Below are 21740 nucleotides of genomic sequence, written 5' to 3'. Positions count from 1 at the left end.
CAAATCTAAGAGAAATAGCTGGTGTATATTTTCTATGAGTTTAAGCCGTATGCAGTCCAGCTGTCAGAATAAGGACAATAGCTTTTATATGAGAACTGTAGAGCATGAGACAAGGGGCAGTTCAAAATTTTCAATTTTTTTACAAGCTTTTGCTGCTCTGAACAAACATGCGTGTGCGTGGTCACATAGACACAGCAGTCATTCATCAGGAACAGAGATGCAAAGGTAGTTGCTCTATGGAATATCTTTTTACACCATTTACTTATATATAAATTTTGTTCGATTAAAATATTTAATTACCATAAGCAATAATGAACAGTGTCTTTACAGATATTGCAAGAATGTATATGAACCAGAGAGAAATGCTTTAAAAAAAAATCTGAAAATTGTGAACTACCCCAGCAACGAAATGCTGTACTTCCAAAGAGAATTGGGCTGCTTCTATTGATTTTGATAGAGAAAGATCCCAGGGATCAGTCATAAATTGGTCTGGTTTGATAATGTGGGCATCCACACAAAAAAAATAAAAACAAAAGAAAAACCTTGTAAATGTTCCTTTGTAAAACTTGTAAATTTTATTTATACTGTCTTGTTTTGTACACACATTTATGTGTAGTGAGCTCTGAATACATTGAAAATGCACTATATTTTTCTATTTTACTTGCAGAGCATCACAAACAAACATGTATATTCAGTGCTACATAACGTGTTTTCCCACATTTAGGACCAAAGATAGTTATCAAAAACTTAAATGCATCATTTTCCCCCCTCCTTTTTTCTCCCTTTTTTTAGATCACTGTACAGTGTTATATTTGTCATTTTATTTATTTGTTTCATTAGAAAAGTTTGGTTATACTAATTTTTTGTTCCCCCCCACCTTTGTTGAAGAAAATCTGTAAAAAGCTTTTAACTAGCATAATCCCGATACATAGACACTTCCATTTGTAATCTTTGTAATAGACTGTAAATATATTTTTGGAACTATAATGCAATGTGCATAAGGGTTATTTTTCAGTGTCCATATATGATTGTTTATACAATTCACAGCACTTTACAGTCATGCTGAGAAGCCTAATTTATTGCCTGGATTTGGGCAGAGTAAGAAAAAAAGGTGACTATTCTTATTTCGTATTAGATTGTCATTCAGTAGAAACGGAGTTATTTTCACGTATGCAGCTCAAGATGTTTTTTTAACTATTAAAATTAATTTTCTAAAAATACTGTAGGAGTAAGACGCAGAGTAGACTGCATGCCCAATATTGAAATTAGTGCACGCAAGCACTCGGACAAGGCATTTCAAGTAACCATTAGAACACAATTAATAAATACACAATTAATAAACATCCATTTTGTGTTATAACAAATGCTAAGTGCCTCACTACTGGGGTGAGCGTCTGTGGGCAGCTGGGCAGGGTGCTTGTCAGTCTTGTTGCTGCTTTAGGCACCCAGCTAAGAATTTAGCAGTCTTAAGTTTAGACACCTGCTTCCTTATAAATCTCGGCGACTGTTTCCAAGGGCTTGGTCATCAAAGGCGCAATGCAGCAATGCTGGTATTGCTGAGAACCTACGAACCCTAAATGCAAAAGAATTGAGGCCAGGCTTCACCTTTAGGACTTGTTCAATATTCTGAAGCACAGAGGCCTCGAAGCATGTGTGGTGACTTGGGCTCACACACGTACAAGTGAGGGCCCTAATGATATTTCTTCCTTAATTTTCCTGGTTTGATTTAAGCCATCTTCTTTGAATAGTAAATATATTTTAGCATTCATCTATATACCTTGACTGCCTTAATGTTGCCACAGATTTTTACACATTTGAAAGTGGTAGAGTAGACCCAGAAAGCACAATCGCAATCAACCGCAATCAATCAGATAACTTATCTATATGTTAAGATCATTACTGCATTTAGAGCACATGCATGTAAATTGATTTGTAACTGGTAGAGCAGCAACATATTGACATTGGTTGCAGTTCCCCAGGTTTCAAAAAACACAGTCCAGGGTAAGAAAAATAAAGTGCCAGAGAAAGTTGATGTTCATGGGAGGAACTGAAGAAAAAGTTGGGTCACAGGGAGAATGAAAGGCTAAATGATGAAAAAAAAAATCAGTTCTGGCTTCATTTCAAAGAATTTGGAAATTGTGCATTGCTAATGACAGATTGCCAGGCTGTCAGTGAGGCTGATCTTTCTTGACTTTATCCATCTACAAGCATCTAGAAGAGAGATGCCTAAAGAAAAGCAGGATGAATCTCCCTCTGGGAATGCTTATCTCCATTAGCTGTAGAGGGAAGCCAGATGATTAGCTTAAATTAGGCATCTAATATCTATATAGCTAAAGTTAGGTAAAGTGATTCCTACCCTATCTGTCCTTGGCTGCTACAGTTTTCCTTGTAAGCCGAGTGTCATAGAAAGGCAGCTCCTCCACCACTGGTATATCCCAGAATGTATTTAAACTGGGCTTTATCACAGAGAGAAGTGATTTTTTTAATTACTATTATTATTATTATTATTCAGAGGCTTGTAACAGGTCATCTAAATGCTTTTTGTATGTGGATATAAATTCTTGAAAATTTCTGTGATTGTTCTGAGGAAGACCTGCCTAGTAAATTACAGTTATTTAATATTTTAAATAATCAGAAATATTTGCTGACATACTGCTTTAGTCCAGAGGTTATGTGATCAGATATGATAGTTGCTGTTTGCAAAACCATGTTTATCTAAAGCCTTGTCATGTAAAAATCTCCAGGAGGCAAAGATGCTTAAATGTATCTCAAATTGAATGTTGCCCTTAATATCTCAATAATTGAGCTCTGTCTGTATTATTTTCAGTTTAAAATGAGGTCTTTTATATTTGTTTAAGCTTGAATTATCTGGCATCCACTGAGGGAGTTTGAAAAATTGATTTTAAATTAAATTTGCTTTTCTCCACTAATAGTAATATACAATGAATAGTTTCCACTGTTTTGAATGTTACAAAAACTATTGCTTTAATGTGGGGGATGAAGGGGTTTATTTTTGTTTTGTTGTTGGTATTTTTTTACATTTATTGGTTAGTAGTTGAAATAAAAAAAATTATAATTTGTCCTTAACTTTCTAAGTAATTCATATGCAGCAATTTTGAGAATTATTTAAATTCCATGACTTTTGGGTTACTGCTGAGATGGTATTCGTGTCACTACAGCCATTGTGCCAGGAGATACAGAGACACCCTGCCACAGGAGCAGGTTCAGCTAACATTCTGTTGCCCAGTAACGGCATGAAGCAGTTCACTGCCTGTGTGAAAGGAGTGAAGGGCAACTTGGCCAAAAAATGGTCATTTCACCTTTTAAAAGTATATTTGTTACATGTTAGAGCTAAAATATCCTTAATTCATTGCCTCCCTTGCATGTGGTTAAAAACTGATGTGCTCATAATATGCATTTGGGCTTTGGTGAGTTTTGTTTGTTGGTTGGGTTGTTTCTCCTATTTGTTTTATTTTAAACAAGTGACATTTGAAGTTCTCATGGAAGAGAACAGATTCCATACAGAATGACAAGCGCTGTTTTAGGAAAGTACAATACAAATTCTTGCCCAAGAGCCATTCTGGCAGCAGGTGCTGCAGGGGTATTCAGACAGTTGGTGCTATGATATTCTGAGCAGTTATCACAACAGGGTTTCTCCATCTTCAGGACATGTTAGGACTGTGCTTCTGATCAATTAACTGATATATGGAAACAGGCAAAATTTTTCCCCCCACTAATTTGTAATGGACCTGCATATGGTAGATTTGAGATTTGCAAGATTACTCAAAAGTCTTAGTTTAAAACAAATTTCTAGTAAAACATGAAATCCTGGGCTGTAGCCTATATTTTTTTCTCATATTCTCTTAAGGGATTCAAATATAGCCAAACAATTACTTTTAAACAGGTATCTTTATTGTTTGCATAATGCAGCCCTCTATTTACTTGGAAATAGGCGGTTCTACAATTAAAGTTCCTGCAAAAATGGATTGGGGAGGAATGGGAAAGCAGAGATGAAATAACAACAGTTTAGGGGAAAAAAAAAAAAGAAAGAAAGAAAAACCTCATCCAACAAATGGCCTGTGAAACCCAAAGTATAACAGGGTTCCCCATTTTTGTAACATATTCCATATAGGGATTTGAAAAATATAAATGATTAAATCATAGGCACAAAATCTGCAGTATCCTGACAAAAGAGTAGTGGCAGAATGCAAGCTAATTTTGTGAGAGTTTTTCCTCTGGATTTGGTTTTGTGGGACTTCTAAGTTACAATAATTCTCACGTGCATTTAGAGCCAAATCTGTTGCGACAGGCTAAGGGATAAAATTAGCATGTCCATAAGATCCATGAAATTCTCAGAGTACTTTCAGGGTGGATAAGGGTTAGGCAGTTTGAAAGTGAAAGGAGTGATGTGTAGACCCTGTAGGTTACATCCAACAAGATTATGAAAGGTTAGAAATTATGGAGGAAAACCCTCACTTTTGTACGTGGTGAGAAGTCAGAAGATGGGAGGGAATGGAAAGAGAGCCGTGAAGTCATTCAGAATGTCTGAGTTGTAGGGCTCCACAAGACATTGCTGACAGGGGAGTTAAGGAGTGTGAAGATTTTTTAAGTAAAGAGACACTGTTAATATAATATACTTAATAATGGAATGTGGAGTGGTTTCAGTACTCTGATTTTTCCTCAGGCCAGATTGGAATTTGTCAAAGAGACTAAATTGAGACAGATGGGAAAGCAACTGGTAATACACAACTCATTCAAGCAGACTTGAAATCGAGACATGAAAGGAGAATTTTACAATAAAAGCCTGAAAATATGACATGAACTATGATGATATTTACTCTCAGATGATTTTAGAGTAGTTCTCTTTAAGTCTTGTATAATGATAGCAGATTTTAGCACTTACACCATACAAATTGGGTGAAATTAATGTCTAATTAGAGTGACCAAAAAAGAACCACAAGTTAAAAAATAATTGATGTCTTGATAGACTATGAAAAAAGATGTGATACAGCCAGGCGAAACTTGTGTAGCCAGCCAAATGAATCTTGGACAAAACAAGACATAATGCCTGGTGCCAGAAGAGCTAAATCAGGAATAGAAAATCTATTCATTCATGGACCAAGGCTTCTGCATTTAATTGAACCAAATAACCAATAGTAGAACTGTGCTGCTAATAATAATTAATAACGAAAAATTACAACTTAGAGGTCATCTGATGAATCATAACATGGCTAACACTGAAAAACATGCCCAGTGCTTTAAGCCATAGCTACGCCCAAAGACTTACATGTGCTACTGATATTAGAGTTCCATGACTCTGAGTATGTCAAGTCATTTATAAACTGGAGACATTACAGCCCCAAGTCCATAATTAAAGCCTTCCTCTTTTGTGCCAAAACAAAACAGAAGGAATGCTGAGAGTCTGTAGGATCTATCAAGTGCAATAGAAATTATCTTGTGATTATATTGCCCAGAGATGTAGTCTTCCTCACTGGAGATATTCAAGAACCATCTGGACACAGTCCTGTTCCATGTGCTTTAGGACAAACCTGCTTGAGCAATGAGGTTGGACCAGAAGACCCACTGTGGTCCCTTCCAAACTGACCCATTCTGCGATTCTGTGATTGTTGCCTTAGAATTATGACGAAAACCATGAATTTACATAAAGGAACAAACTTCCTGATCCAAAGATACTGTCTCATTGAGGAGAAAAATCATCCTTTATTTTCACTCGTACATTCAAATCTGGCTTGCAGGAGGCTAGACAGATAGATAGATAGAATGTATCCACATTGATCCCTCTCATTTCATGTCTGTAGGAACATTACTCAAGCAATTTATTGAATGTTATTCAACCTGTGTTACTATGCCAACTTCCACTGGCTTCCTGAAGGGCTGCATGTCCATTTTTAACATGTCTGCTGTAACACGTTTCAATTTCCTTTTCTCAGGGACAAACAGCCTATGCCAAGAATGCACATGTAGCTTAAGAGCAAAAAGGTGCAGGAATCTCAGATTTGTTCTCTCCACCATGTTCTTTTCAGACATAATCATGAATTAAATGTGTTATTGCCCTAATATTTCACATAGCAAATTGCATGAGAAATCTGATTTGCCTGGAAGAAACTTAGTAAAATCATTCTGATACCTCCTGAAGGCCACTCAAAAATGGCATTTTTTAACTGAAAGAGTTGCAGGCCGTTTCATTCCAGGTATCTCTCCTGGTTTGTTTACTGGAGTAGCCCATAAGTCATCCCTTGTATTAGTCTATACAAAATAGCAGTGTCTCCTTCACCAGTAGACAATATTTGTACCCTCATGGGCTGCTGGAAAAAAAAAAAACAGGGTTAGATTCAAATCCAGGCCAATATGCCTACCTGAAGAAACTGGGCCAGCAAGGCACTGAGAGGTATTCCTAATGAGGATTCTCCTTTAATATTACTGGGCCTCAGTGCTGTGAAGAAATTATTGTTTGCTGTTGTGGAGAGAAAGGTTGCACTTTACTACATAGCTTCCCTACTTCAGTTCATCCACTGCCAATAGCAGGAGTGGGGGCACGGAAGGAAAAAAAAATAGCTTTTAGGCATTTCTTTGTAGTGCTCTTTTCAAGAGAAATAGTCGTCTCAATGCCTACATTACCTAAATTTGTGCAAGAGGCAAATCCTGTTTTATGATTTTTACTTGCTGGCAAAAGCATCCTAATTAGGCTGTGTGCTCTTTGTTGCAAATCTCAGCCACAAACTGCCTCCTATCCCACGAAACTGCTTTACTAACAGCAGGGTGACTTCCAGATAGTACCTTTCTTGCAGTAGTTACTTGAGTATCCCAACACCAAGTTCCCTCTGCAGTTGTCCACATTTGTTTACTTGTGCAGAGCTGCTTTTGAGGGATATTTTCTCAGCCATGAGGTAGGAAATTATTTGCAGCACCATGCTCTTCTTCAATTTCTCCCCAGCTGGCATCAGTTATTAATACTTTCCTAGCAGCATCCATGCTTCGCTGCAGGGTAAGTAGAAGATGATTGTGAGGAAGGAACATTTACTACCCCAGAAACAACTAAAGCAATGTCTATCTACAACCAACAAACTATGAGTCAGGGAGACCATTCTTGAGTGCAGAAGTCATTAGTGTTGATTAAAACAAATCAAAATAAACAAGAAAAAGAAGTGTGTTTACAGTGGGGGGAGTTGTTGAATATAAAAGAGTGGAATGTCAGGCTTCTGTGGACTGCCCAATTGACACCAGTGATACAAGCTAATGGAGTGTAGTTAAAATAATGTCAAAATCTTTCTGTTGGCAATCTAAAGGGGAGATGAACAGCAGAAAAAAACCCCAAAACACCTGGTGAAGGGATTTTTTCAGGGAAGCAGGAGAAAAGAGTTACCTTTTGTGATTTTATATTCCTTGTAATGAATGGGGGACAAAGTCTCTTCCCATCCATTTGTCCTGTTATAAACATATTTCTTATGGATTTTATGATATTAATATAGCTGGATTATTGAAAATCATACGAGAACTAATGCTTGACCTGTGTCATCTGCTTTTGAATTATTTGCTGAAAAAGCAAGAAGATATACCATAGAAATATACCTGCTGTCAGTATAGCAAAGTATCTTAATAATTATTGAAAAAGGTAAAAAAATCTGTATAAAGTAAACCTTTAAAGTAGCTAATACCATTTTTACACTTGTATATTTGTAATTGGATTGTGCAAAGCTGAATTTATCTTCTTTTTTTTAACATCAGATGCTGTCCAGTTATTTAAATTTAAGATAAAAAAAATCTATATTTCATAATGCTTTCAGAAGTGGTTGCATGATATTTACGGCTGAATTTTCACATCTAAGTTAAGAGACCTTCACTTTGGCTACCACAGAAACAGAAGCCAGATATCTTAACAAAGACTTATATATGTGCAAATGTGCCATTGAACCATTGCAGCATACTTTTGCAAAACAGTATATTATATTTGGCAGGGCTTAGACCATAACTTCTATTGTGTTGTTGCTATTGTTTTTAATTTAAAGCCTTTTGGTGATGGAAGTCCTTGTTAGCTAAGGTCAGTGAGCATTAGTAAGCAGATGAATATGATGTGAATTGGTAGAAGCTGTTTGCTGCAAGTAGGGAGATATCTCACAGAGGTGACATCCAGCTGTTACTGAGCTCACTGTCTCTCCTTGTTTAGCATAAATGCCAGAACAAGACAACAGACTGTCTCCCCTCATGCTTACTGATAGGTGAATCATGGCTATCCATAGTTCAGGATGCTGATGGACATATAATACTTGTCTGGCATAAGTAATACTACTTATGGATAAGGCTCACCTTATTTTTCTGTGATTTGATGAATGGCCTACTTTTCTGGAACTTGTGGGAACGTTACATATCTCTTGGGTGAGAAAGGCATAGAAAGACTAAGATTGACTCTACAGCATTGGGCTGTGGGAAGCTGTTACAAAAAGGCCAACATGATATTTTCAACCTCTGTGTGGGAAAGGAGAGACTCATATATTGGTATTCATATGTTGCCAAACACTTTGAGCTGCAGCTGCTTGCCTGGGAAAAGGTTGGGTAGGGTAAGCCTAGTCCAAAATTACCTCTGAAATTACTTCCTGCAGTGTACAATCCCTTCCCTTCCTGATGCACCTTTCCGCTTCAGAAATCCCCTCCTTATTCTGAAAATCTTGTTTATGATATTTCTGTGGGAATGAGGAGACTGTTGTTCTGAGCAAAATGGAGATTTTTCTTGGAAGACATTGCGTGGCCTTTCTCTTCCCAGAAAACCTAATATCTTGGTCTGCCAGCACCACACTTTGCCATATCATTCTAACACTGCTCAACTCTTAGATAAAGTGCATGTGGTCTCTTTGATCCTTCTTTACATGTATCTCCTGTTGAAAGGATGAATTTAGGCATCTAATTTCAGAGAAGGTTAGGGACTGTGAATCCCTGACACATCCTGATTTACTGTTGGAATACATGATGCCTTACCCAGGACTCTTGGAGAGCTAGCTCTCATGGGGTTTCCTTTATCTGGAAGTTACAGTGTGGGTAGTAACTTTTGCGTGTTTTCTCCCATTATTGACTTCGGATATGGCCTTGGCGTGTATCAGAGATTGGATAAATGAGTACTAAATCCAACCATACAGATATAGCAACCAAGAACTGAAACCCTATCCTCACTTCAGAGGGTTTATCCACTGTCTTTGACTGGCATTCAGTTTCTCCAAACCATTTTAGGTTTCTATCTCTTTCCAGGAAGATAGACTGTCTAAATCTGGAATGATATTGGACAGCACGGCAGCTAGAAATGAACCATTATGGTAATGAGTAACTGGGTCATAGAGATGAAAGGAAATTATCTCATTGATCTGCCATGTGTTGCACAGGGATCCTCATCTCCCATTTGTTGATGTTTCATGCTTGTTAGCTTGCACCTGGGCTCTGCTCTGGTGAAACTAGTACTTGGGCTGTGAGAGCTAGTGGCAGCCCAGAGTAACAGTGTGCCACAGTCCAGGGCAGCCCTGTACACCATCTCATGAATCTCTTGATCTGGAGACCTCCATCCTGGTGCTAACCAAAAAAATATGAGGAGAGAGAGTCAATACAAATATAACTTAAGGTTTTAAATACCTATGCATCAAAGTGCCATTTGTGACTACCATTTACCTTTAGCTTTGAATAAATTCACATGTCAATCATTTTTACTAATTCAAAGGCTTACTTGTCTTCAAAATACTAAAAGGACCTATCAGAGTAAAAAAGTTCTTCCTTTTCGAAAGGATTTCTCCTCAGAGTTCCTTTTTGCTGAATTCTTTTCTCACGCATTCCATGCATTACTAGGGCTTCAAAGGGCAGGTGCAAAAAAACCTAATAGAAATGAGATTTAGCTTAGTTAATACCTTTCCTTCATTTAAAATTAGTCCCTAGGACACTTTACTGGAGACAGGAGAAAACTTTCTCCATCAGATTGCTTCCTCTTTTTGTTTGTTAAGCCTCAGATATTATGGCTATTAATAATATCAGAACCTCTTCTCAGTTTACCATAAAACATCTGCTCCCATTTTGTCCACTTTGGTGACAGAGACGTATGGCATGCAACGATGTATTAATAACGCTCTTCTCTTGAATGAGTATCTTGCCTTTGATTCACACTGGTAAATAATCTAATCCATGTGCTGGAATGACAGATACTACTTTGGAATCAGCTATAAGAATATTGGTTGGTATAGCAGGGGGACATTCCTCTGCTCATTTATTTTTCTTTAGTATTAATGTTACATTGGCTTGTCTCAATGTCTATAATAACTATCTTTTCTCTCAGGAATTTTCAAATAATTTAGTTAAGAGATTTCTAGACATATGTAAAATAACTTCCGTTCAGTCCTGGCCTACATCAATTAGAGCTAAAGCTATATTGTTTAGAGATTTCATATGACTAGTCGATCACTAAATGTACAGTAAAACCCACATCTTATTCTTACCTTTTATTTTTTAAGCTCTGGGTTTGTTTTGTTGGGGCTTTTTTAGCAGCACAAGTAATATAAACATTGTCTTCAGGTGCCTAATATCATATAATGACTGAGATGAATCAGTTAAAATGTTTTATAAGATTTTTCAACCATACTAAGAGCTTCTGATAATATCAGGTTAAGGGAGAGTCTACTTTCATTAGCTTACATGCTAGAATCTACCTACCTTGTGTATGCTTTTTTAATTAAGCAGAGTTAAATTGAACACACCCATTCCACCGTTGTCCTGCTTCTCTGTTTTAAACAGTTATCTACATCTTCTCCCAGTACTTAATTTTATACTCTAATCCCCATCTGAAAAACTGCACCTCATTCATTTATTTCCTTTGTTTCCAATACTGAAATTGTCAAGTATAACCCTGTGGCTCATTGAGATCCGACGTGAAACACAACTACATTTCCTTCATGTTAGAGGTGTTTGCTTGGGAACTTTTGAGTTTATTGATGTTTACCTAGCCAGTCAATGGGAATTTTTTTCAAATAGTGGTGTATACATGGCAATGAAAATGATAGTGTAATTTACCTCTATTACTTCCTGATATCAGGATTCTGCTGCACTGCAAATTTCATATCTGTTGTTATTATTTGTTTGACAGAATCAAAAACATGCCAGGTGCTTTGCAAAACAGAGAACAAGAAAAATCCCTTTCCAGAAGAGATGACAGCCTGAATAGAAATGGCATAATGGCAGGAGACAAAGGAAGCAGAAAGGGGAAGCAGAACAAGAGTTATAACCATAAGATCATGAGATTGGTTTGGAGGCACAGTGAACGCTATGAGGCATTTTTTTAAAGCGCATAAGGACTGTAGTTGGGATTAGAGAATGGAAATGTAGAAAAGAAGCATGGAAAGGAATGGAGAAGAAGGGAGGAACAGACTGGCAACAGGAGGAAGAGTAAACAGAGGTGTGTGGGAGAGGCCAGAACACACATCTGACAAACTGAGGATTATGACTAATGACAAGAATGAAAGACCACATCTGAAGAGCATGATGATTTCAGGAGGATGGCGAAGCAGGACATGGCGATGCTGCTAGGGAGAGAAGAGCCAGCAAAGCTGCCCTGGAAGCCTGCCCTGGAAGCTCCTCACGCTAACATAACCCTGCTTCCCCATCTTCTTTCTAGCTCCCCTCTTATACATAAAATATGTATATAGAAGAGCAAAGGAGAAGGAGAAGCAGCTAAATAAACTTTTCCAAAGATCCTGCTGGGGAAGAAGTTTAAGCTGGGATGATACAGATTTACTCCTATTGATACCGCTGGTGGTAGCAAGAGGCAGAGAGCATTTTGTTAGTCATACTCCTGCAGATGAATCTATGTGAGTCTTTGCCTCTGCCTACAAATAGGCCTTGTTGAGAAATACTCAGCAAAATTATAATACTCCAGCCAATCTGGGACATCTTAAAATGTCCCTTCATTCTAAAACAGAAAGAAGCAGAAATTATACCACTCACAGTGAAATGGAAACAGGGAAGATGAATATTTTAACAGGGTTTTTTTTTAATGCTGAAAATAACCATTTCAGTATTACAGAAAAATGCAAGGGGCATTTTGCTCATCGTAAAAAAAATTACATTTTATAACTTTTCATTAAAATTTCTGATAAAATTGGGAATTATTTTAATTATGTAGGACTGGTTTTTCTGTTTGTTTTTTTTTTTTTTAGAAAATTGGTGTTTTTAGAAGGAAACAGGAAAATTGCCATGTTCCGTCTGTCAGACATTTTAAAATAACCCTGATTTCCAAGGTAAGAATTCTTCAGGAGTAAGAAAGCTGCAAAGTGGCCACTCTAATCTCTTCCTCACTTCCTTCTCCTCTGCTTCTGTGATCAGACGTGTCCAATGATTAGTCTGCAAAGAGCAAAGCCAGTTTCTATGTCTCCCTGAGAAAAGGCATTTTGCCAACTACTTTAAGAATTTTTAACTGGATCTGCTTACAGGAAGTTGGTTATTTTGCTGCAGACTATACCTCCACTTAAATCCTCCTCAAAGCTCTTCCATTTTGCCTGGAAAGGTTTATCAGAAAGCATGCTGGAAAGGCTCAGAACTTTCTGTCTCCAGTGAAACTGTTTCTGAACATAGTTATAGCTTAGCAGATGCACTGGTATGACAGTTGAGAGACTACTGCTGTTAATGAAGTATTCTATTACCTTGGCATATATAGACACTTTTCACTTGGTACTTCTGACTGCAAAGTATTGATGTTTAGGCTATTATAGGTACTTGCGCATTATATTTTTTTTTTATAAGTTTTAGAGGACAGAACTGGATAAATTTTTCTTCTCCTTCAGGGTAACACAGCTTTGCATGAGTCATTCATCTTGAGTGTACACCAGAGTGCTATGAAGTTGGTTGTTGTGACACCTTATCAATATGACGCCCATTTTTAGTTTCTTGTAGCAGTGGAATGATTTAAGTATTGTCTCATGGAGACAGTGGCTTCATTTAAGAATATCTTGGTGACTCTGGATAGGATTCAAATAATTTGTCTGAGTGAGGAGGAGACAACTGAAAGTCATGGCTGAAATATTACTGAAAATCCTTAACTGGCTGGATTTGTCCATCATTTGCTTGAAGACTTTGGTAAATGGTGGCTTACTGGATTCTCAAATGCCAGCAATGGCCAGGCACTTTCTTTTCATTTTCTTCAATTTGAACTTTGCTTAAGTTAATTAAGCTCTTGTCATCTCAGGGTACTATTTTAGCAATGAGGTTTGCAATACCTTTTCTGTCAATGTGAAAACTTCGGCTACTAAAGAACATACGAGATATAGAGATATAAACTCAACACTCATCAGTCCTTGAAGAATGATTCCCACCTCAGTAATTTCTCTCCACTGTTATTGAAATAATACTGGGTTTAAATCCTATAGCCACAGTGCCAATTTACCAAAATCTTCCCTGCCTAAATTATTCTTCAATTAAATGTAGCTCAAAGTTTTATAACAATCCACCTGTCATTAAAAAATGGGATTGCAAAGTACTGTCACAGTATACCCACATAATACAGATTTTTTACATATCATTTTTACATATTTGAAAGAACCCCATTAACTCGGTTGCATACAACTTTCTGCAATAAGAGACACAACATAAAGCAATATCAAAACACAGGTAATACTTCTACTAATTTTATTTAGCCAAGCTCCAGATTTTGCATAATTTTGCCACTGCTTCTGGTGTGATAGCAGATATGGAGATTATCCACACCTATCTTTTGATGCTGAGAGAGGATTCAGCTGTGTGGCACCTTACCACCCTCTGCTACCAAAAAAAGAATAGAAAGAAATTTCCACTGGGAAATGTGGCATAACCTCTGGGAAACGCAGTTTGACCTACCTTCTGGGTTCAGACACTGAACTGGATGCATGATTTGGGAAGGGATTTAATACCAGCTACCTCAGTAGCCACAAGGTGTTACAGAAAAAAGATTGAAAAAAACCCAAACTATTATAATGTATCCTGAGACTAAAGGACAGCACACTTATTTTACCTATATATTATTTTCAAACCTCACCTATACTTTTCCTCACAATCCTTCCCTGATATTGTCTGTCAGCTTTTTCAAGAAGACACTTGGTTGTGCATAAAGTAAGAATAGCTGCACCAACTCAAGCCACAAGCCCACATAGCCCTGTGTACCTGGCTGTGTGCCTTGGTAGGGGTACAGTCCTGTTATAAGGCCTCCGCTGATCCCTACAGATTAGGGACACCTTCAGCTGTTGACTTCCAGACATCTTCAGGGCTCTATATCCAATATGTACAGTTCAAATGCTTCCCAAATCAGAGTGGTGCACTATGATGAGTAGTCTGAATTTGTCCTATATTCTGTGAATTGACTTCCTTCTTATGTCAGTCTTCTCTCTCTGTCTTGCCCTTCTTTCTCCCGGAGTAGAATGACCAGGGCTGCATGAATTATTCAACATAAGAGTGTATGATGTATTTATACAGTGATATAGCGATACAGTGTATTTATACAGTGATATATATATATATATATATATATATGTTTTCTATTTTGTTTACAGTTTCTTTCTTAATCATCCAAATATCCTGTTTCACATTTTTACTTGATACTGGGTGCTTGACTTGATGTTTTCAGAGAGATGTCTGATGTTAATTCCTTATTTTTTTCTTCTCAAGCAATAGTTAATTTGTAGTCCCTGCCTGTGTGTGTATAGTTAGACTTATTTACCCCTTGTTCAGTTCTTTCTGTTTTATCAGATTTCATCACCCCTTCATGGCCAAGGGCATTGAAAATTGTGAAATCATTTTGCAGTTCTTTCCAGGCAGTTCCTTACTGATTTAACTTATAAAAACCATTTTGTATCAAACTTTCTCATCTGACAGTTCTTAGATATCACATTTCCCTTTACTACTAATAAAAGTACTTTTGCTTAAATCCTTTGTTTTATTTCATGCCTCAGTCCAGGAATCTTTGCATGCAGTTAAGTGCCCAACTGCTATAATTCACTTCTATGTTTTTAAGGTTGGGGGAGGGAGGATTTCAAACTATTGTCATTTATGTTTTATTAACTGGAAACCTTAAAAGTAGATTTTAGACCTTCTTATTGCCTTCTGGTTCTGACAGAGTGGTTATACAACCTCCAGAGTGAAAAATTGCTGAGGGCTAGATTCATTAACTGCATCTAGGAATGCCTTTAGCCTCTTAGATGTCCTGTCTCCTTGCAAAAGCTGTAAACCCATATTAGTCATATCCCTCCACACTAAAACAGAAAACCTGGGTATTAAGCAACAACCTCCACCAACTCTTTTATACGGAGCAGGGAACAGTCTGAGTGAACAGAAGAAACATCCAGATGGGGTAAATTAAACCCAGGGAGTGGTGTTCTGATATTGGCATATTTTTCAACACTGCCTTACTCATGGGACTGTAAGGTGCTGTGAGGTAAGACTTTCAGCATCTCTCCCACAGTAGCTGTTTCTCTTGTTGATCCCACTATTTCCTGCAGTGAGCTCTAGAATCAAACTACAATGCTGAGGTCACAATCCCTCTCTTTCTCCCTAGCCTAGTGAATGTTGAACTTTCAGGGTTAGGCAAAAACTGAGGGGACTTTGGGGAGCTGCCCTGTCAGCATGAGCACTCAAAGCTGTGTTTAGCCACTTCTGTTTTAGTGCAAGTCTAAGCTGGGGTCTAAGTTACAGCACCAGTGAAAGCAGTGACCAGAATTTGAATTCCAGCTTTGCAGACCTGTTAAACATGCTTGTCTAAAAAGGACTCACTCTACATAACCCATAACTTATCTTCACTCAAATGGCATTCTTGCCATTCTCCAAAACCTATGCTTGGTCTATACAAGTGTTGTGCCATGACCCATGCTACCATGTGAATACTGAGAGTATGTAAATGTAGACAGGTGAGTAGACCCTATGAGTTATAGGTATTCATAACATACTGGAAATCTTACATAGTGGAAAAAAGGAAGGAGCAACATAAGTGAACCATGACTGACATTTAGTGTTTCTCAAGCTGAGATGTATGCTGAACATTTGAGAGAAAGAACTGAGAGCATATTTATTTATTTATTTATGTTTTAGAAACATCCCCACTTGCCAATATTAAAAAAAAAACCAAAACCAAAAACCAACAAAAACCACACCACACAGTTATGTACTGTGCTTATTTTTCTGTAGTTATAAAAGTAGTTCTATCAAAACATATAGCTATACTAATCTGGCCAGTGACAAAAAGTGAACCATATGCCAGAGGAGGTTTGGGGTGACAAGTTTCCATCTGTTCTGTTACCTCTCAGATGCCTGTAAATCTTTCTCTGAATCAGTAGAACTTTGAGAACTAATAAGCCAAAAATCAAGAGATTCCGCAAACTATCAAATCAATCTTCCATGTGATTTTTTAAAAAATAACATGCTCTGAATGACTGCTATTTTTATTGCTGTCATCTATATCTATGTATCTATATTAATACAGGCTTCTGTCATCTATATCTATATATCTATATTAATACAGGCTAGTTCACACATTTGTAATTAATTTCTTACTTTCTCAGTTTGCTAGATTTATATGTTGGTACAGCCTCTCCAGTGCTTCAGCATTTTTTGTTTTGCTGACATTAACATTAATGGGCTCTAATTTTTAATTGATATTTGCCAATTGAGTAAGAATTTCAGGTAGCAATAAAATAAAAGACAATGAACAGAAACTTGGGATTAGGGAAAAATTCATAACAAATCCCAGGTCAGCCTGGCCTTCCTGGTATGTACCACACAGTCACAACTCTTTTTGTATATAATGCCAAAATGGCAAATGAAGTGGATTTTTATGCACCGATGCCAAACAGCATTTAAGCTCTTTTTAGGCCTCATATACTTAGAGACACGAAGGAACTGGTAGAAAGCTCTGGCTTTAAACAAAAACATCTAATTGTGCCAGTTCTGAATTTGTGTGTTCACATCATGTCCTAGAAAAATGCCCCTTCCTTGTTCACAGCCCATGTCACCAGCCCTTTCTAGCTCTTTTCTTTCTATGTAGCACAGGATGGGAGACTTCATTGGGTGTTGGTCACAGGTTTACTTACGAAAAATGTCTTTTTATTTGCGTTTTGAATGTAACTTACATTATTGAAAGACTTGTTTGGTTCAATCTTTTGTTCTAATCCAAAGCCCAGATTTAGGAATTGAGAAATGATTGATTGATTCTTTAGAGAAAAAAAACCAAAACCAACAAAACTCCTCTAGTTCTCTTAAAGAAAAACATTTCCTGTAACATACCTTTGCTCTAAGGTTTCCAAAAGTTTGGGATCTCAACTTGAAACCATTTATGGGAATCTAAGTTTTTTGAAACTAATGATTTCTAAACCTCTCAAATACAGGAATTCTCAATTTGTTACAAACTAAAGAAATATTAAAAAGGCATCTGTAAAAATAAAAGAAAAAGCCTTAGCTAGTGAATTTTCTGTGGCATTTTAGGGCCTTGATTTATTTTATGCTCGAGTTCTCTCTTTCTTATAAATACATTCACATATGTTTGCGCTTTCACAGAAGAGAATCATAGAATGAGAATAATTTAGTTTGGAAAAGGGTTAGATTGATTCTAACCCTTAACCTAGTATTGCCACGTCCACCACTAAATTATGTCCTTGAGCACCACATCTACATAACTTTTAATACCTCCAGGGATGATGATTCCACCACTTACCTGAGGAAGCCTTTTCAAATGCTTGAGAACCTTTTCCATGAAGAAATTTTTCCCAGTACCCAACCTAAACCTCCTCTGGCACAACTTGAAGCCATTTCATCTTGTCCTACCACTTGTTACCTGGGAGAAGAGATCAGCCTCTCTCACTACAGCCTTCTTTCAGGTAGTCGTAGAGAGCAGAAAAGTCCCCCTGAGCCTCCTTTTCCCCAGGCTAAACAACCCCAGCTCCCTCAGCTGCTCCTCCACAGAATTGTCCTCTAGACTCTGAACCAGCTTTGTTGCCTTTCCCTGGATCCACTTCATCTCCTCAGTGTACACATGGTGAGGTGCCAAGAACTGGACACAGTACTCAATGTGTGACAGGCCTCACAAGTGACAGGTGCAGGGGGGCAATCACTGCCCTAGTCCTGCTGGCTACACTATGTTTGATAAAAGCCATGGATGCCACTGGCCTTCTTGGTCACAGGGGCACACGTCTGGCCTGTCGACCAACACCCTCCTATCCTTTTCTGCTGGGCACCTTGCCTGACACTCTGCCCCCAGCCTGTAGTGCTGCACAGGGCTGTTGTGACTGAAGTGCACGACCCAGCACTTTGCCTTATTGAACCTCATAAAAGCTGGCCTTGGGCAATTAATCCACTCTGTCCAGTTCCCTCTGTAGAGCCTTCCTAACCTCCAGCAGATTGACACTCCTGCCCAACTTTGTGTGATCTGCAAAGTGACTGACAGTGCACTCAATTTCCTCATTGAGATCATTGATAAAAGATTAAACAGAACTGGCCCCAACACTGAGCTCTGGGAAATGCCATTAGTAGCTGTCCACCAACAGAATTTAACTCCATTTACCATCACTTTCTGGGCAAGCCATCCAGGTAATTTTTACTCTGCAAACACCGTCCACACCATGAGCAGACAGTTGCTCCAAGAGAATCCTGGGGGAAATTGTGTCAAAGGCTTTGCTAAAGTCCCAGTAGATAACCTTTCCCTCCCCCACTAAACTGGTCACCCTGTCATAGAAGGCAATCAGCTTGGTCAAGCGAGACCTGCCTTTCCTAAAACCCCTGCTGGCTGGGCCTGATCCATTGATTGTCTTGCACCTGCCATGTGATCTCACTCAAGCTGATCTGCTCCAATACCTTCCCCAGCACTGAGGTCATTTTCTTATAGATGGGTGTCCCATTTGTTAATCCCTAGTCATTTGGGACTCCTCTGGTGAGCCAGAACTGTTGAAAAATGACGGAAAGCGGTTTAGTGCACTCTTCCAGCAGCTCCCTCCATACCCTCAGGTGGATCCCATGCAGGCCCCGTAACACTTAAGTGCACCAAGTGGTGTAGCAGGTCACTGAAAATTTCCCCATGTATTATGGGGGCTTAATTCTGCTCCCTATCCCTGTCTTTCAGCTCAGAGAGCTGGGTACCCAGAGAACAACTGGTCTTACTATTAAATATTGAGACAAAGAAGGCATTACTGTTACTTTCTAGCGTCTTAATAATTACGGTTGACCGAGGCACTACCTCCGACTTTTCCTCATCCTTTGTTGCTATATTCCCCCTTGCACTCAGTCAAGAATGGAAATGCTCCACAGCCTCTTTTTTGTCGCTGATGTGTTTGCAGAAACATTTTATATTATCTTTTATGGCAGTAGTTAAAGTTCTAGTTGGGCTTCAGCCCTTCAAGTATTCCTCCCGCATAACCTCATGAGTCTTGCTGAGTGGCCTGCTCCTTCTTGTAAAGGATATAAACTCTCTTTTTTCTGTGGCTTCCAGTCAAAGCTCTCTGTTAAACCAGGCGGTTCTTCACCACCCCCAAAACTTACAGTGGGTGGTAGCAGCCTGTTCCTGTACTTTTAAGATTTCCATTTAAAGCACATCCAGCCTTCCTGTATTCCTTTCCCTTTCAGGACTGCTTCCCAAAGGACTTTGCCAGCCAGGGTCCTAAGTAGGCCAAAATCTGCCCTCCAGAAGGCCAAGATCTGCTGATCCCACTCCTTACTTCTCCAAGAATCATAAACTCTGTTATTTCATGATGGTTGTGCCCAAGAAGCCCTCCTACCATCACATCACCCTAAAATCCTTCTCTGTTCACAAACAACAGGTCCAATAGGGCATCCCCTTTTTGCCAGGAAAGTATCTTCCACACACTCCAGGAACATCCTAGACCATCTTCTCTCTTGTGTTGTATTTCCAGCAGACGTCTGGTAAGTTGAAGTTCCTCATGAGAACAAAAGCCAGTGAATGTGAGACTTCTTCTAGCTGCTTGCAGAATATTTCATCCACCTCTTCATCCTGGCTGGGTGGTCCCTAAGAGATTCCCACGACATATTCCTTGTTGGCCTTTCTTCCGATTCTTACTCGTAAACACTCAAACCTAACATCACCATCATTAAAAATATAGACAATCAAAATACTCCCTAAAATATGGGACTACTCATCCTTGTCTATCCCTTCTGAAGAGTTTTTTGCCATCCATTGCAGCACTCCAGTTGTGTTAGTCTTCCCAACATGTTTCTGTTATGTCAGTTATGTCATAGTTTTCCTGCTGCACCATGGCTTCCAGCTCCTGTTTGTTGCTCATGCTGCCTGCATTGGTGTAGATGAATAGCCAGAGAAGTCTCTCCATGTTAATATTACAAATGAACTTTTAACCAGCGGACAGCAATTCTAATCAAAGCTGAAGTATCAAGGAAAACAAATTGAGATGGTCAGTTTGGAGGCAGGTTCTCTAATAAATACAAGGAGTCGGTTATATGCTTCATTAAATATTTCAGCTAAGTGAAACTTAAGAGAAAATGCATTGTTGTCAACCATAATTAATACCAATTTGGACAAGAATATTTCAAACCCTACTGTAGTAGGTCTTGGTTACTAGAGACAGCAGAAATTTCTTTAGGCAGCTCAAGATATACAGGTTTTTTTATTATAAATTTCTAATTATTTATATTGTCAAGAAGTTACCAATTAATAGATAAAAATATATGGAATACATTCTTTCTGAAAACTTCATGCTTTAGTGCTTTCTAATGTGTGCCAAAAACACAACTTACAGCTTTGGCTTCTAACGTATAGAAAAAGTAGGCAAGGCCCACTGAAAAAGATAAATGCAGAGTTTAGATGATTCAAATTAAGTTTAAAGCTAGTTAAATGTATTAATATTATTAATCTCAGCCAAATAAAAATGTAGAAATTGTCATACTAGTCCATTTAGAATTATATTTTATCTGTATCGTTATGAAAACTGTACATTCATTTTGATGGTGAATAGAATATGAAGGATTTAGATATTTGTGTAATCACATTTTAGTTATCACCAGAGCTGTGCATAATTCCTTATTTATAACTAGGCAAAATTCCTGGGCAAAAGCTTAAAAGGTCTTGCTCTAAGTTTACCAGAAATTTTATCTATCTACCCATGGGTGCACACAGATATTCAAGCACACACGCACAAATAGATGTAGAGAAACCTGTCAAAAGGTCTTTGTTTCTTTTCTCAGGAGCTAGAGACATGTTAAGAATAAAATAATTTAAGCAAACCTTTGCCTTTGTGCAATGTCTAAATCAAAATTTCACAGAAACTTTAATGTGTATAAAGATGTAATTTTATGAAATCCAACAAAAACAAACACTGAGAGATGCAACCTGCATTCTTGATTGCCTTTTTGTGTCCATCCTTTGCTTTTATTTTTGCCTTTATTTTCCACCTCCTCACTTCCATGCTTTAGGAGAAGGTTAACAGAGGTGCTGACTAACTGCATTCCCACAAGGGACCTAAGAAATAACCTCAAAATTACACAATGTGCATTTTAGAGTAATGAAACAGTCCCTCTGTCACCCTTGAAAATAGCAGGCGCTAGTTTAGCCACTTCCTTCCCTCCAGGCTGCCCTCATATGCATTTTATAGTGAAGTATTCCCCTGGAAAAAAACAATGCACAAGTTCAGAAACTTTTTCTTTTATTGTTTATTTTTTATGATTACTAGATGAAATGGAGTTGGTGAGGTGAATGTAACCAGGATTTAAAAATATCGAGTGCCATG

General features: G+C 38.1%; 1 protein-coding gene across 1 annotated transcript in view; it reads left to right on the top strand.

Annotated features, from left to right (window-relative positions):
• EPHA7 (EPH receptor A7) overlaps positions 1 to 11686 on the top strand; it is a 28279-nt gene extending 16593 nt beyond the window's left edge. The window contains exon 8 of the mRNA XM_042016131.1: positions 11129 to 11686. Coding sequence (XP_041872065.1) covers positions 11129 to 11324 — 196 coding nt within the window. The 3' untranslated portion in view covers positions 11325 to 11686. The remainder of the gene's footprint in view (positions 1 to 11128) is intronic.
• Positions 11687 to 21740: the final 10054 nt, after the last annotated feature.

Source organism: Corvus kubaryi, unplaced genomic scaffold, assembly GCF_017639235.1.
Source record: "Corvus kubaryi isolate FWS band 111438036 unplaced genomic scaffold, C.kubaryi_AGA036_p1.0 split3-73, whole genome shotgun sequence".
NCBI classification, from domain to species: domain Eukaryota; kingdom Metazoa; phylum Chordata; class Aves; order Passeriformes; family Corvidae; genus Corvus; species Corvus kubaryi.
This window is presented reverse-complemented; position numbering and strand designations above follow the sequence as displayed.